At 37.6% G+C, this 15,764-nt stretch overlaps 1 protein-coding gene across 3 annotated transcripts in view; it reads right to left on the bottom strand.

The window, feature by feature from the left end:
* The window catches only part of PPEF1 (protein phosphatase with EF-hand domain 1), an 80,948-nt gene that overhangs the window by 17,898 nt on the left and 47,286 nt on the right, over positions 1-15,764 (bottom strand). For all 3 annotated transcript variants that reach the window (XM_036440014.2, XM_045582302.1, XM_045582301.1), the window contains 3 exons: positions 7,128-7,294; positions 4,205-4,241; positions 3,293-3,442 (listed from right to left, as the gene is read on the bottom strand). In XM_036440014.2, the coding sequence (XP_036295907.1) occupies positions 3,293-3,442; positions 4,205-4,241; positions 7,128-7,294 (354 nt within the window). The remainder of the gene's footprint in view (positions 1-3,292; positions 3,443-4,204; positions 4,242-7,127; positions 7,295-15,764) is intronic.

The following is a 15,764-nucleotide window of genomic DNA, read 5'->3' as shown; positions in this document are numbered from 1 at the left end:
TTTGACTCATCCTCCCAAACTGCCTACTTTACAAAATGCCTTTAATGAACCTAGAATGTAGGTTGCCATCAGGTTCCCCCAACCCTCCCCCTCCCCTAGTAATAGGTATACCACAACAGGTGTAAATGAGGAGTCATGGTCACCCTACACTTGGAAGGCCCTAAGGGACAAAAAAGTAAGGGTTGTAAATTTGGACTTGAGGCCCTGACCAGATAGCTCAGTTTGTTAGAGCCCTGCCCCCATGTGTCAAGCTTGGAGGTTTAATCCCCAGCTGCAGCATATGCAGGAGGCAACCAATGAATGCATGGGTGAGTGAAACAATAGATTGATGTTTCTCTCTTTCTCCCTTTTCCTCCCTCCTCCCTCTCCCTTCTTCTCTCTCAAATCATTTTTTAAAAAATTGGACTTCAAAATCTACTTTTGTATCTCATCTGGTAGAGTTCTAAAGGACTGAACCTACTACTTTTATTACAGCTCAATTATACTTAATACAACTATGTGCTGCCAGTTCAACCTCACTCTAGGAGAGTAGAAGCTACAAAAACTACATAAGTCAAATTTTTATCTTTAAAATCCATCTTATGAGTTGATAGAACAATGATCTTTATGTGTTATGAAATTTGAGGTACACTGGGAAAATTCGTGGTCTAGAAACTTCTACCCAGGGTCTGTCTTCATGACTGCAATTCAAACCTTAGTCCCAAGTATCAGAGGGAAAAAAGAAAGAGTTGGAAAAGAGAGCTCAATGTTCAGAGCTTACTCTATGATCTTTTCTTCATCTAGGTAATTATATTTAATCCTAATAATTCAATATGATAGGCATTTTTAGCTTCAATGTATAGGTATGAAAACTGAGACCTAGACCACTTTGGTTCCTTGCCCAGTCTCCCAGCCAGAAAGTGGCAGAAGCAGGGTGAAAAGCTAGCTATACCTGTCTGATGTCAGAACTTCATGGTATTTACTAGGTCAAGGTGGCTCTCAATTTAGGCTCTCAATAGAGATAGTAACAGGCATTCCAAAGACATGAGATCTTAATATCTGAAAAACCCTATAGAGGACTACCTGCTTGGGCTAATCTCAGGAAGGGAAAATTTTTCAATCTAATCAATTGGTAGTGGCTGCCACAGCTGATCAGTTCTGTAGTGATAAGACAGGTGGTGATAGAGTGTCTCATTTCTGCTATGTGCTTGCCAATATTTTACTGACAAAAACATCATGTTCCCTTGCTCTTGGCTAGAATCATATCCCCTCATTATGCTAACACTATCTCATGTTTATCGAAACATCTTACTGACTTGACTATTTATTGATACCATGAGAAAGATGCATTAAACTTAGGGTGGCCTTAAACTTTGTTGCAACTGGGATATTTTTGAAGAGTACAGGGAGGTGCTATTAACAGTTATACCAAGACAACAGGTATAAATCAGGAAGTATGATGATCTTTGGGTGAACTTGGGGGGAGGGCGGAGAGAGACTATGCAAAATCACTACAGAATTAGCAGTAGGGTTATAAAAATGTTTTTATGCAGTTCTGTCTTAGGTTTGCCCACTTTGCTCTTAAATCTCTTAGGAGATATTCAATAAACATTGATTTAAGCACTTGTTACATCTTAATTTCTGGGGATGCTGGGGTTATATCAGGGAACTAGAGAAGCAGGGGAAGATAGTAAACAAAGTACCACAGTTTGTTATTTAATTTTAGTAACTGTTATGAAGGATACTAGAGGCCCGGTGCACAAAATTTGTGCATGGGGGAGGGGGTGGTGGTGTCCCTCAGCCCAGCCTGCACCCTCTCCAATCTGGTACCACTCAAGGGATGTCCAACTGCCCGTTTAGGCCCGATCCCACTTGTCTGACCACCCACTGGGATCGGGCCTAAACAGGCAGTCAGACATCCGTCTCACAATCCAGGACTGCTGGCTCTCAATTGCTCGCCTGCCTGCCTTCCTGATTGCTCCTAACCGCTTCTGCCTGCCAGCCCGATCACCCCCTAACCACTCCCCTGCCAGCCTGATTGATGTCTAACTGTTCCCCTGCCAGCCTGTTTGCCCCCAACTTCCTTCCTCTGTTGGCCTGGTCACCCCTAACTGCCTTCCCCTGCAGGCCTAGTGCTTCCCCAACTGCCCTCCCCTGCTGGCCATCTTGTGGTAGCCATCTTGCATCCACATGGGGACAGGATCTTTGACCACATGGGTGCAGCCATCTTGTGTGTTGAGTGAAGGTCAATCTGCATATTACTCTTTTATTAGATAGGATATACAAGGGCTTCAGAGCATATAAAAGGGGATTGATCTACTCTGCACATTATGGTTGGCTTTGCAAGAGGGTATATTTAAGCTGAAATTAAAAGGGTGAGAAGTTAGCAACAATATTATCATTCATATGTGTATAGTGGTATAATTGCTCCAAAAACTCAACGTGAATAGGCGTCACATTTCTGTCCAAATCAGATTAAACTCCAGCTCTGGACTCTACCTACCTAGATTGGTTAGAAATTGGTCATCAGTCCTAAGGGGCAAGGGTTCCTGTTTCTCACTAGGACTATATATGATCATCTGGCTCCACAACTACTATCGGGCTTCATGCCCATATGGTACCCCTAAGCCTCTGGTCAGGGGACTTGGCTGGTACAGAGGGAAGAGAACTCCAGTCATTCTACAAAGCCCAGTGGAAGGAGCCTTTCCCAAAGGTGGGAGAGCTTTACAGGACCCGCACAACCACTTCCCTCAGAGGCTTAATACACGCCCTTGCTCTGTTTCTGTTGTTTTTAATATGATTAATTAGGCTTAAAAATATTTCCAAAAATATTACCCTGAACCATGTGGAGTATATTATAAGGGAACTCATATCAATTCAGAAATCAAGTGCTGTCTGATTCCACCTATGTTAGGTACCTAGAGTAGGCTGCGGGTTTAATCCCCAGTTGGACCCACATGGGAAGCATGCAAAAGAATATCTCTCTCTCTCTCTCTCTCTCTCTCTCTCTCTCTCTCTCTCTCTCTCTCTCTCTCTCCCCCCCCCCAATCCTTCCTCCCTCCCTATCTCTCTCTCTCCCTCCCTCTTTAAAAAAAAAAAAATATATATATATATATGTATTTAATTCCCCAAGGTATAGAAGTTACCCATTTAACTCTTTACCATACAATCATAGATTTTTCTGAAATTTGTACCAATCTTTTCAGTTATAGCCATGAAAATACAAATGAATACAAAAAAAATAAATTTTTAAAAGAGGCATATATCCTCTTATAAATCTATGAAACAAGATTCATGTACACTGCCTTCTTACTTTGTTTCTTTCTATATGATGGAGTAAATTCAGATCCGTAGACTCTGATATGCCACCATGCATGATCAGGATCTCATCATCAATGATTGTACCAAGGGGAAGCCAAGCAAAAACTTCTTCCAAGACTTGTAAGATTTTCTTCCCATGTATCTGTAAGTAAGAGCTTGAATAAGACTCATTTTCCTGATGGGTTCAAGTTTATGGAATAGTTGCAATGGATGGACAAAAAGCAAAACAGTTTTCATGACACCTAAAGGAAGTCAGCACAGAGTCACTAACCCACTAGCATCCATTCATCATGTCTTTTTATTCTGTATTTTTTAGAGTCCTTCCAGGACTAGCTAATTTTCAGAGATAGTAAATGACTTGCCTGTCATATGCAAGCCAACCAATCAAAAGCCCAACCACCTCCTTTATGGGGCTGAAATTACTCAAACTAGCCAATCCTAAATCTGCTTACACTGCTTCCCCCATTCCTTACCAGAGAAAACACAATAAACACACTCGCCCTCTCAATCCCTCTGCCTTCTGCCTACCCTTGGTGCTTCCCCTGTGCCCGCCCCCCAATGTGCTGTGTGCCTTCTATTTCCTGATGGCTTATTAAAAGCCTTTTCCTTCAGGACAGCTATGTTTTCATCTGCATGTTTTTCCACACCTGAGTAAAACAAATCCCAGGTACCTTAAAAACAATGGAATATGTTTGTATCTACGCCAAAATCTACAAAAGCCACATTGAAAAAGCTTGCTTTAGTCCAGGAAGAAAATTAAGCCTTTGTCATGGCTAGGGCTTCCTACTGTGCTTTTATTCATATAAATTCTCACTAGTTTACCCATAATCCTTCCTGAAGGCTATTTTTTTTTACTTCAATGTATAGACAGCAAAGAATTTTTTTTTTAAAGTATGAGTATTACCTTATATTTACTCAAGACTTCTTTTGTGAATCCATACCTGGAAAAAAAAAGGGGGGGGGGGAATTAAAACTATTGAATTAAATGTTGTTAACTCCTACTTATGTGAACCATGCAAAAAGGGGAGGTCTTGTCATCTCACTATCACAAATGTCAGCAACTTAAGAAACTAGACTTCAGTTGGAACTGATTATTATTTACTCAAGTGTTTGCTAAGCATGATGGGAAAGAGCAAAAGCAGCCAAAACTTTTCTCCCTATACTCAAGGAGCTTGTATAATAGCAAAGTTGGGGAAAGAAGATAAGATTTTGTGAAACAATCACGAGCAACTTTAAGAATATGTGGTAAGCATAGCTTGTGTTAATGCTTCAAGTACCCAGAGAGGAGCACTGTGGCAGATGGAGAAAGCTGTGTAGGAGAATGCTTTTAGTCTAAATAGAATTTCTCAGACCACCTATATCTTACAGTAAATGAATGATATGGAGAGGGGGGAAAAAGACAGAAGACTAAGAGAAACCTAGAAGATAAACAAGTTGGCTCTTTATAGTCTCTCAGATATACTTCACGTTATGTGTTAAAGGTTTTAATAGAAAGTGTCAGGAATTTTAGAGCCTGAATAACAGAGATCTAATGATGAGAATTTTCTTCCGTTATTTTCCCTTGCTTTAGCATAATAGTATATATTCTTAGTACCCAACACAGTGAAGTTGGATCACAACATACTCCAGGTTTCTATGCAAATCATATCATGTCAGTCTTCTACAGTATAACATGATGTTTTCTGAGACTATTTCAGTCCTGTACTCAGCAAAGGTTTCCATGTTCTTAAATCCAATAAACATTTTGCAGTCCCCATCTTTCTTGCTCTTTCTGAAACACTAAATACAGCTGACTACATAATCCTGGAAAACTTCTTTTCTCATGGATGGTGTGAAAGTAAACTATCCTGGTTTTCCTCTGGCCTTTCTAGCTACTGTGAATCTCCTTTGCAATTTCTCTACTAAAATGCCTTAAACAATTGGGAGTTCCTTCAGATTCTGTCCCTTCACTTTCTCCCTTGGCAATGTCATTCTCGTCTAGGGTTTCAGTTACTATTTACATGCCAGTACTACAGGACAATATTGCAGCCCACACTTCATTTCTGAGCTCTGGACATACATACTCAACTTCCTACTCAAAGCACCTTAGATTAGCTTTCCTCAAACTGAACTTATCATTTCCTCTCATCTCATCTTTTCTCCTCTTTTCATGTTCCCAATATCAGGAATGATATGTACCTCCAAACTCAAGGCAAGAACCTAGAGTCTATCCTTGATTCTCTCCTCTTTCAAGTCCCTCATACCACCAAACATTAAATCATCATTTCCAAAACTCCTCTTGAATTTATCTACTCCTTTGCATCTCCATCCACACCACTGTAGTGTAAGTGAGAATCCATTTTGTACTGTTCAACTCCTTCTTAATTGACCTCTCCATATATACTGGTACTCTTCTCTGTCTCCAAATTTACTCTTCCTGCTGTTTTTAAAATATAACCTTGCAATACTCTCCAATGAATTTCCGATGTCCTTAGAAGAAAATCCAAATTCCTTTGCATTATCCAACCATTTCTTATGTCTCCAACCTTATCAGACACCATCCTGTCCATTAGTCTATGCCCCTGCCTCCTGAACTTCTTTCAAATCTAAAAAGTCTTGTCTTATGTTCTGTATAAGTTGTCCCCTCGCTGTGAAACACCTTGGCCTTCTCTTGATTTCCTAATTCATTCCTCAGGGCTCAGACTAACACCATTCTTCTGAGAGAGAACCTCTGTCACCTCTCAGCCATATTGGATCCCCCACTTTACAAACTCACTGCACTTGCAAAACCTGCTCAATAAGTATCTTGTCTTCTAGATGTAAACTCTATGAGGGTAGGGACCCCGTCTCTTTCATTAAACACTGAAGCATTAAATAAATATGATTGGCTAAATTAATAAATGAAGGGATAAATGGTAGGCCCAAATAAAAGAATTGAGCTATATTATACATTAATGGGCCTCTGATAATAGTCTTGGAAGGTTTTTTTTCATAGTCTCAGCATTTGCTTCTATACCTAAGAATTAGAATTTAAACTCTGTACTCTGGTCAGGTGCCAAAACTGCCCAAAAGACAAAACTAATAAGTTGCTGAGCATTGATCAAGGTATTCAAAAGCCCAAGACCAAACACAGGAAACACTCCATGCCTTCTACTGCCCTAGGGCAAACTGGTTCCTGTTTTTCATAAATAGAGGGGGAAAAAAGGAGGAAGAGGAGAGGGAGTAGAAGAAGAGGAAGGAGGGGGAAGAAGAAGAAAGAAGAAAAAGGAGGCCATCTATCACCCATTGGGCCTTTCAGCAAAAACTAGTAAACCATTTAACCAATCTGTATTCTTCAAATTTCTATTGAGTCAGGTAGTTGAATGGTATGTTGCAGCGGTTCTCAAATATGTTTATGAACAACTGTGCCAGAAGCAATTACTATGTCATAAAAAATATCAGTGAAAAATATGGTACTAGTGTCTGAAACAATACATGACACAAGCCAAAAGGGTAGCAAGAGAATGATTCCATCTAAGCCTGCTCATAGAACCTACAAGGACACCTCCAAACCTAGCCTAACATTTACCCTGCACATGATATGGACTGTAAAGGGTGGGCATGGGAGGATAAAAACATAATAGAAGGGAGAAGGAAGAACAGAAGTAGGAAAAAAAGACTGAAAGAGGACTTCAGAATAATGTATACTCACTCAGTAGAAGACTGGGGCTTATAAACAGGGGTAAGAATTGAGATTTCCCTCATCCCTACTTCTCTACACTCACCTCTAACTCTTTGCTAGGAACTAAACATGATGGAAGTTTATAAAATGGGAAACAAAAGAGGAGATATAAAGGGCTATAGGTTACCTCATATTCATCAAAAAGTCTTCATGGTTCCCTCTGTTCAAGGACAGGTCATCACCATAGAGAAGGAAACTCACAAACAGGATCATTAAGATCTCGATGGAACATTTTCCTCGATCCACAAAGTCACCATTAAAAACATATGGGTTATACCCAGAGGGGAGGCCATTCTGTGGAAGAAGGAGAGGGGAAAGACAAGCAATTACAAAAATATACTTTTACTTTGTACTTAATGTCCCCGTGGACATGGAGAAAGAAGCTGAGTCAGTTCTTTCATTTGAGAAAATTTGCTCAGTTGCTTGAGTCAGTTTCACTCTTCCGGGGTGGACATCTCCTGCAAGGGACCTTGAAAGTGAAGAATTAGCTTGGGGCAGGAAGATATCAGGGGATGGGGATTGTTCATTCTACCCACCATCTACTATGAGTTTCCTCTAAAAGGAGCTGATATTTGTCCTATAAAAAATGGCTACTTTCGTCTCTTCCTTTTCCCTGTAAAAGAGGGAAACTTTTAAGGGGCCCTGTGTTTAATTTCTCTGGGCTTTGTGTGATTGCCTCAAATTGCAAAAGGAAGATGACACTATATTCCCCCTCCCTAGATCAAATGACAATGGATACAAAAGTGCCCAGGAATGTATAAGGCACCAATAATTGTATGTAAGACTGATACACCAGTACATTCTGATATAATCACAGTATTGATAGTGTGTTTTCTTACTGCTCACTGACCAGACCATATTAATTGTTAAATATTTTGATTATCACTCCTGGGTATAAGATAAAACCTTTAAATACAGTGTTAGCATGACAAATAACTGTGTTAGCATCACAATATACTTGAAAACAAGTATTCACAAAGATATATGCACCCCTATACTCATTGCAGCATTCTTCACGGTGGCCAAGACAAGGAGACAATAAAAGTGTCCTGTGATTAAAAAAAAGATGTGGTATATAACACAATGGAATACTACTCAGCCATAAGAAAATATGAAATACTGCCATCTGCAACAACATGGAAGAACTTTGAGAATATTATGCTAAGTGAAACAAGTCAGTCAGAAAAAGCTAAGAACCAAATGATTTCACTCATATGTGGGACATAAAACTGAAATTCATGGGCACAAACAGCAGTGTGGTGGTTGGCGGAGGGAAGGTGACAGGGGGTGAAGAGGGTCCTAATATATGGTAAAGGAATATTTGACTTTGGGTGATGGGTACACAGTGCAATATACAGATCTTGTAACACAGAAACCCACACCTGAAACCTTTATGATCATATTAACCAATGTCACCCCAATACATTTAATTTTTTTAAAGTTAATTCTTGACATTAAAATTTAAAATATCAATCAGAGCTAAGTAAAAGAAAGAATGGTTGGAATATATATTATTTACCATAGAGAGCACAGATAAAAAAAAATCTCTCACACAGAACAAAAAGGAAAGTGATGAAAATAATGAGTAAGAGATTAGAATTCAAAGCCAAGAGAACTAATATGCCAATAATAATAAGCATTCCAGAATCATGAAAAAGAAACAGATGGAGAAGAGGCAATAATTACATAAACAAGAGGGAATTTTCTATGGTTAAAAAGAGACTTCCACCTGAAGTTTGAAAGAGATCATGACTCCTGTGCACAACTGATGGGAAAAAATATCCTATTACCAGGTAAAAAGTCTTACAAGTTGCCAGTCAGAAAGAATAAATTACAAAGGGAAAATACTCATCCAGGCATCAGACTCCTCACCTGTAGTAGTGGGAGGTAGAAAATAGTAGAATTAAAACTACAAATTAAAAGGAGAAAAGGACTAGGCTAAGACATCATTAACTCCTGATAGGGATAGAAAATATTTGCATATATGTCAAATATCAAATACCACCAATGATATAAATGTTATTAGGGGTGGAAGAAAGATGTGAATGTGTAGTAAGTGCTACAACAAATGAATACATATTGGTTGCTTTTTACATAATAGAGATAGTTTTAGGTACTAGAAACACAGAAGTAAACAATAAAAAGTTCATGCATTCAAAGAAAATAGCACCTACATATCCCATAGAGGAAAACACTCAAGAAAATATTCTAACCAAATAACAGCGGTAATAATAAAAAGTCCTGAAGCTGGGGAAAGAACAAGAGGAACAAATACAGACATGAAAATGAACCTTGAAATGTATAAATACAAATCAATAGTGAAAATGTGGAACTTGCATTTAAATACTAAGCAAGGATTATAGAAACAGAAAAGACATACTATGAAGGAAAACCTAATAATGGTTAAGAACGAAAAATATGGCGTGAGCAATAGCCAGTACTTAGAGAGGGCAGGGGTGGTGAAGGAAGAAAAGTAAAATTCTCTACAAATCTCATCTGGAACATACATAGAAAAGTGTGAAATAAATACATTTACCCTATTGGAGGAGAGAGAGAATAATTATGGAAAAATAAAGTTATGGCTATTTGAGAAACACATATACATTATTAATTTAAAATGTCAGGAATGGGAAGAAACTGAAAAGTGAATGGGAAAGCACAGTAAAACTGCCAAAGAAAACAATAAAAAAGAAAACGTCACCAAAACAGCAGAAAGAAAAATAAAAGCATGAAAATAAGTTAAATAATTAGTATATAAAGTATAATTGAAGAAAAATTTTCAAAAACTATGTTTTACTAATTGTGAATGGATTAAATTCTGCCTTTACACTACTAAGATTACCAGACTACATTAAAACATAAAACTTGGGCATATGTACAGTTTGTGAGAAAGGAAAGTTGAAAGTAAGATCAATGCAACAAAGAGAAAGCAAAAATTCAAATAAAAATACCAAACATAGTGGAATTTAAAGTACTAAACAATATCACAAAGCAACATTACATCATATTAAGAGGTACTTTATGAAGAACGTACAATTCATGAACTTTTTTTTATCTTCAGGTTTTAAAACTTTTTATTTGCATATTTAAAAAATTGTGCATTCCAATAATTAAAATCATTTGAACAAAAAAAATGGCACTCTGATTAAACTGCATTTTACAGCCTGCAGGACCCCCTGACCAGCTTGGTGTTTCCTCTCGATCTCACCCACGTCAATTCATGAATTTGTATTCAATACAAAAAGGAGCAAGTTTTTGCGTCATTTTGGCTATTATAAATGCAAGAAGAAATTATTTAAAAATATAAACATAATATTCAGATTGAATTATTGGTTTAAAATAATATACACACATTCCCATTATGCAGCTGTAAGAAAAAAGGATATCTTGCCCTTTGATACAGCGTGGATGGATCTGGAGACCATTACATTAAGTGAAATAAACCAATCAAAGAAAGACAAATACTAGTCTCACATGATCTCACTTATTTGTGGAATCTAATAAACAAAATGAATTGACCAACAACATAATACCTGAGGCATGGAGGCATGGAAGAGATTGACATATTTTGGTGTATGTGTGTGTGTGTGTGGGGGGGGAAGCAGAAAAGATAAATCAAAGAACTTATATAGAGATCCAGTGTGTGGATTCGTGCATCAGTGGGGTCCCTTGGCCTGGCCTGCACCCTCTCATAATCCAGGACCCCTCAGGGGATGTCAGAGAGCTGGATTTGTGCACTGGGCCAATTTCAGCCTGATCTTTACAGGCTAGGTTGAGGGACCCCAATGGTACATTAATCCAAGCACCAGGCCTCTAGTATACATATAAGATCTTTGGTTAATCTCTTCTTGCCCTCCCCCTCCCCACTTCTCTCTGAGATTCATCAGTATGTCCCATGTTTCCATGCCTCTGGTTTCTGCTCCTGTGTTGACTGTCTGCCCTCCAGGTGGTCAGTGCACATCATAGCTACCAGCCAGTCAGCCAGTCAGCTGGTCACTTTAGGTTTTTATATATATAGATATACATTGGGCACAGAAAATAGGGTGGTGAAGGCGTGGGGGAGTAGAGGCTGGGAGAGGAGCATAAAGGAAGGGGAAATGGTGGAACATCTATAATACTGTCAATAATTTAAAAATATTAATAATATACACAAATTCTTTGATATTTCCTTTATTTTTTAAATTATTTTTTATGTATCTCAGAAAAGAAGGGAAAGGGAGAGAGAGGGGAAAAAAAAAACATCAATGATGAGAGAGAATCATTGATCAGCTGCCCTACACTGGGGATTGAGTCTGCAACCCGGGCATGTGCCCTGACCAGGAATCAAATTGTGACCTACTGATTCATAGGTCAACACTCAACCACTGAGCTACACCAGCTGGGCAACACTCCCTTTAAAGGTAAAGCCTAATTTGTCATCTCTTGAATGTAGGCTGGACTTAATGATTTGCTTCTAACAAATAGGAAAAAAATCAGAAGAGATGGTGTGCAACTTTGGAGACTTAAGTTAAAAAGGACACTGCAGCTTTCTGTCTGCTTTCTCTATGTTAGATTATGCACACTGGGGAAAGCCAGCTGCTGCACCATGAGACTACTCAGGAACCTTATGGAGTGGCCCATGTAGCTGATCTGCCAATAGCCAGAAAAGAACTGAATTATTGTGTCTGTAGCCATATGAGTTAGCAATCTTGAAAATCGGTCCGCCAGCCCGTCAACCTTTCAAATGACTATGTCCCTGGCCAATAGTTTGACTGTCTTCTTATGAGAGACCTTATGCCAAAACTACCCTGCTAAGCTGCACTCAAATTTCTGACCCACAGAAATTATGAGGTAAATGTTTATAGATTACTATGCCACTAAGTATTGAAGTAATTTATTACACAGCAATATGTAACATGCATATTTGGACAGATATAATAATAATATGTATGGAAAATTAGTATATAAACAATGGAAATATGAAGAACTTTGAATTCTATAAATAGAGAATATATTGTAATTAAATTTCCTTTGTCTATACAGTGTCATGTACTTTATTTTGAAGAAATCCTTAACAAATTCAAAATGAGAAACATTTTATAGGATTTATTCTCATATCATATTCCTATAAAATTTGAAAAAGTAAAAATGTTGTTCAAAAAATTTGAGCTCCTTAAATTTTTAAGATCCTAAATTAAAAATTGTAGTCTTGATAAGCATTGAATTAAGAGGAAATTAAAAGCAGTATCACAAATTCAACAGAAAGCTCAGTCATAACTAAAATTAAAAAAGATGTTTAGTCTTAAATACCTTCATTCGTACAGAAGATGCACATGAAAGATTGTGTTCATCTTAAAAAATTAGAATGTAACAATAAAATCAATAAAATAAAGATAAAATTAATGAAATAGAACACAAACAAAAAGAAAAATACGGGGATGGGCAAAAGTGGGTTTATAGTTGTAATACAATAATTAATAAATATTAGTACAAGTATTAGCATACTCACAACTATAAACTTAAGTTTTGCCATTCCTGTATATAAACCCATAGGGTGACTGAAAAATCAGTAACATCAATAAAATTGATAAATTCATTATGAGCCTGATGATGCTAAGTGAAAAAAAGAGAGAATGAATATAAAAGATTAAAGATCAGAAAAAATACATAAAGATATGGAGATATGAATAAAAAAATTAGATATAAGTAAAATATATAATATCCACATCCATGGCGATGTACTTTCACAATCTAGAAAAAAATGGAGGACTTCCTTGGACATTAGAAACTACCAAAACTAATCAAAAAGAAGTAGAAAACTTATAGTGCATTGGCTCCATATGGCTTTATAGCCGAGCTCTATCTCAGTTTTCAAGAGAAAATAGTTTTTTAAATCCTTTTCTGAGGATATTTTTTATTGATTTTAGAGAGAGGAGAAGGGAGAGAAGGAAGGAAGGAAGGAAGGAAGGAAGGAAGGAAGGAAGGAAGGAAGGAAGGGAGGGAGGGAGGGAGGAAGGAAGGGAAAGAGGGAAAGAAAAAATAGGTAGGTAGGTAGGTAGGTGGTAGGTAGGTAGGTAGGTGTATAGATAGATATAGATAGATGGATAGATAATAGATAGATGGATAGACAATAGGTAGATGATAGTGATAGATAGATAGATAGATAGATAGATAGATAGATAGATAGATAGATAGATAGATATAGATAGATATGTGCCCTTAAATGAATCAAACCAACCACCTTTCTGGTGCACAGAATGATGCTCAACCAACTGAGCCACCCAGCTGGGCAAAAGTAAATAGTGTTAATGTTATTTAAATCAATGGTTCCCTTCCTTGGTTTCAGGTTAAGATCACTTGCAGAGCTTTTAGACATACATAGGTGTCCATCATAATTTCTGGGAGTGGAACTCAGATATTCTCCCAATTCCTTGGGTGCTTACAATGTATAATCGAGTTTGAGAACTAGGGATTTAAGTTCCAAACCTTAGAAAAAGATGAAAATCTTTCCAGTTCATTTTATAAAACCATAATATCAAAATTTGAGAAAAGCATTCAACTGTCTAAATTTATACTATTACTAGAGGCCTGGTGCATGAAATTTGTGCATGGGGGGGGGGGGGTTTGTCCCTCAGCCTGGCCTGTACCCTCTTGCAATCCGGGACCCCTCAGGAGATGTCCAACTACTTAAACTGACATCTCTCATACAATCTAGGACCACTGGTTCCTAACTGCTCACCTGCCTGCCTGCCTGATCTCCCCTAATCACTCTGCCTGCCTGCCTGATCACCCCTAACTGCGTTGGCACCTGCTGTTGCAGCTTTATCCAGAGGATATCCAGAATGATGTCCAGAAGGTCTTTTAGCTGTCCAGACTAATTAGCATATTAGATTTTTATTATTACAGATATTTGGATGATAAACAAGTTTTCAACTTGTTGAAAAATTTTCTTGTTTTAGAACTTACTCATCTCCAGTTAAAGCAAACTTTGCTTATAGGTATTTTATCTCTACCGTGAGCAAAAATAATGAATTTCTTTAATCAAACCTAATTTTAAGAAAAAATAATAATGGTCAGCTGGGCCATCTACCTTATACAGCATGCTTTAGACCCAATGAGTTTTAACATTTTCAAAAAGTCACACACATCAAAAGACTGCAATTTGTGATCATGAAGGCCACTCAATAGAATATCTCAGTCTCTGGAAGTGATTTTTAAAGGAGTTTTAAATGTGTATACATGTTGAGCCTCTTAAGTCAACTCCTTCAAAGAAGGCAAGACTCATTTTGATGTATGCCCTGTTGGTTCAGGATTAGACATATTACTTTATATAGTCTGAGTAAAAAAATGTTTTAGTCTTAGAATGATACAGGAACTGGAAAATAGACAAGAGGATGAGGAGATAAGTCTCCTGGGACATAAGTCTCTAGAATATTTAGGCTTTGAATTACTGAGATTTCTCTGGGTTTCTTTCAAAGAAGCAAAACCTGCTGTATACCCCATCCTTCATTCAGTTCCAACAGACCAAACCCTCTGGCTTATTCTGCTGCTGATATACAATAAACCATCTATGACATGGAAGTGAAGTTGACAAATATAGAAAACTCAGGGTAAAGACAACAATGTTTCCCTATGTTGTCATCTGTTTCCTACTGGAGCATTTTAAAATAGACATCTAGAAGTTTTGTATGATGTGCGCAAAAATGTCCAACCTATGTGGACATTTTTGTGCATATCATACAATAACTTCTGTACCTCAACTCCACAATTTTATATTTTGTGAACCCTATTTTAGAGATCTGTTCTTTTGATTGCAACATTCTGCCTTAATCTGAAAAAGAAAATAATTGACCTCTGTGGCAGGGTGAAGCATATCAGTGATAGAGAAAAAAGAAAATATTTAATGAATTTCTTAACTGAAAAGTCACAGGCATTGGGGATGGAGGACGATAGGAAGAGAGAAGGAAAACAAACACCAAGATGGCAATGCTTCCAATGGACAGCATCAGTATAACACCCACAGGGTTAAGACTGAATTAGCTTCTTTCTGTCCATGTGCATCTCTTTTTCTGCTTCAGGAGGTCTCCATTCGCAGCATGAATTTAACAAAATAATTTGCCAATACTTGATCTAAAATTTCAAGTTTTGTTTCCAGTGAGGAAAAAAATTGTCTTGCAATGTTAGCAAGGCTAACTAAGGCTCTGAATGAAGTATTTCAAATTGGTCACTTTAATTAAGCAAAAGTGGCTGATTTAAATTAACTTGTTTAGAAAATAAAATCTAAAAATATGACCTAACCACTGGTATGTAAATTGGTTCACTTGATTATATGGAGCCATATAAAGTTGAGATGCCTTTCAATACAGGCCTGTCATGGGTAACAGTGTGGTGCTCAGAGTAAAAAATTCTTTTCAAACCCAGATACGATTATGACCTGAAAATGTCTGGGTTAGTGAAAAAATGCTAAATGGTGTAATTTTTTAAGAACAACCAAATATTGTTGTTGTTGTTTTTTTATTGTTGTTGTTATTGTTAATCCTCACCCGAGGATATTTTTCCATTGATTTTTAGAGAGAATGGGAGGGAGAGAAACATCAACGGGAGAGAGACACATTGATTGGTTGCCTCCCACAACACCCCAATCAAGCCTGCAACCAAGGTATGTGCTCTTGACTGGAATCGAACCCAGGACCTTTCAGTCCATGGGCCGACACGCTATCCACTGAGCCAAACCAGCAGGACAACCAAATATTAAAGAAACCAAGATCTTAAAACAAACAATCAT

This window comes from Pipistrellus kuhlii, unplaced genomic scaffold, assembly GCF_014108245.1.
Source record: "Pipistrellus kuhlii isolate mPipKuh1 unplaced genomic scaffold, mPipKuh1.p scaffold_m20_p_16, whole genome shotgun sequence".
Classification (NCBI taxonomy): Eukaryota; Metazoa; Chordata; class Mammalia; order Chiroptera; family Vespertilionidae; genus Pipistrellus; species Pipistrellus kuhlii.
Note: the sequence above shows the minus strand (reverse complement) of the source record. Positions and strands in the feature narration are given on the sequence as shown.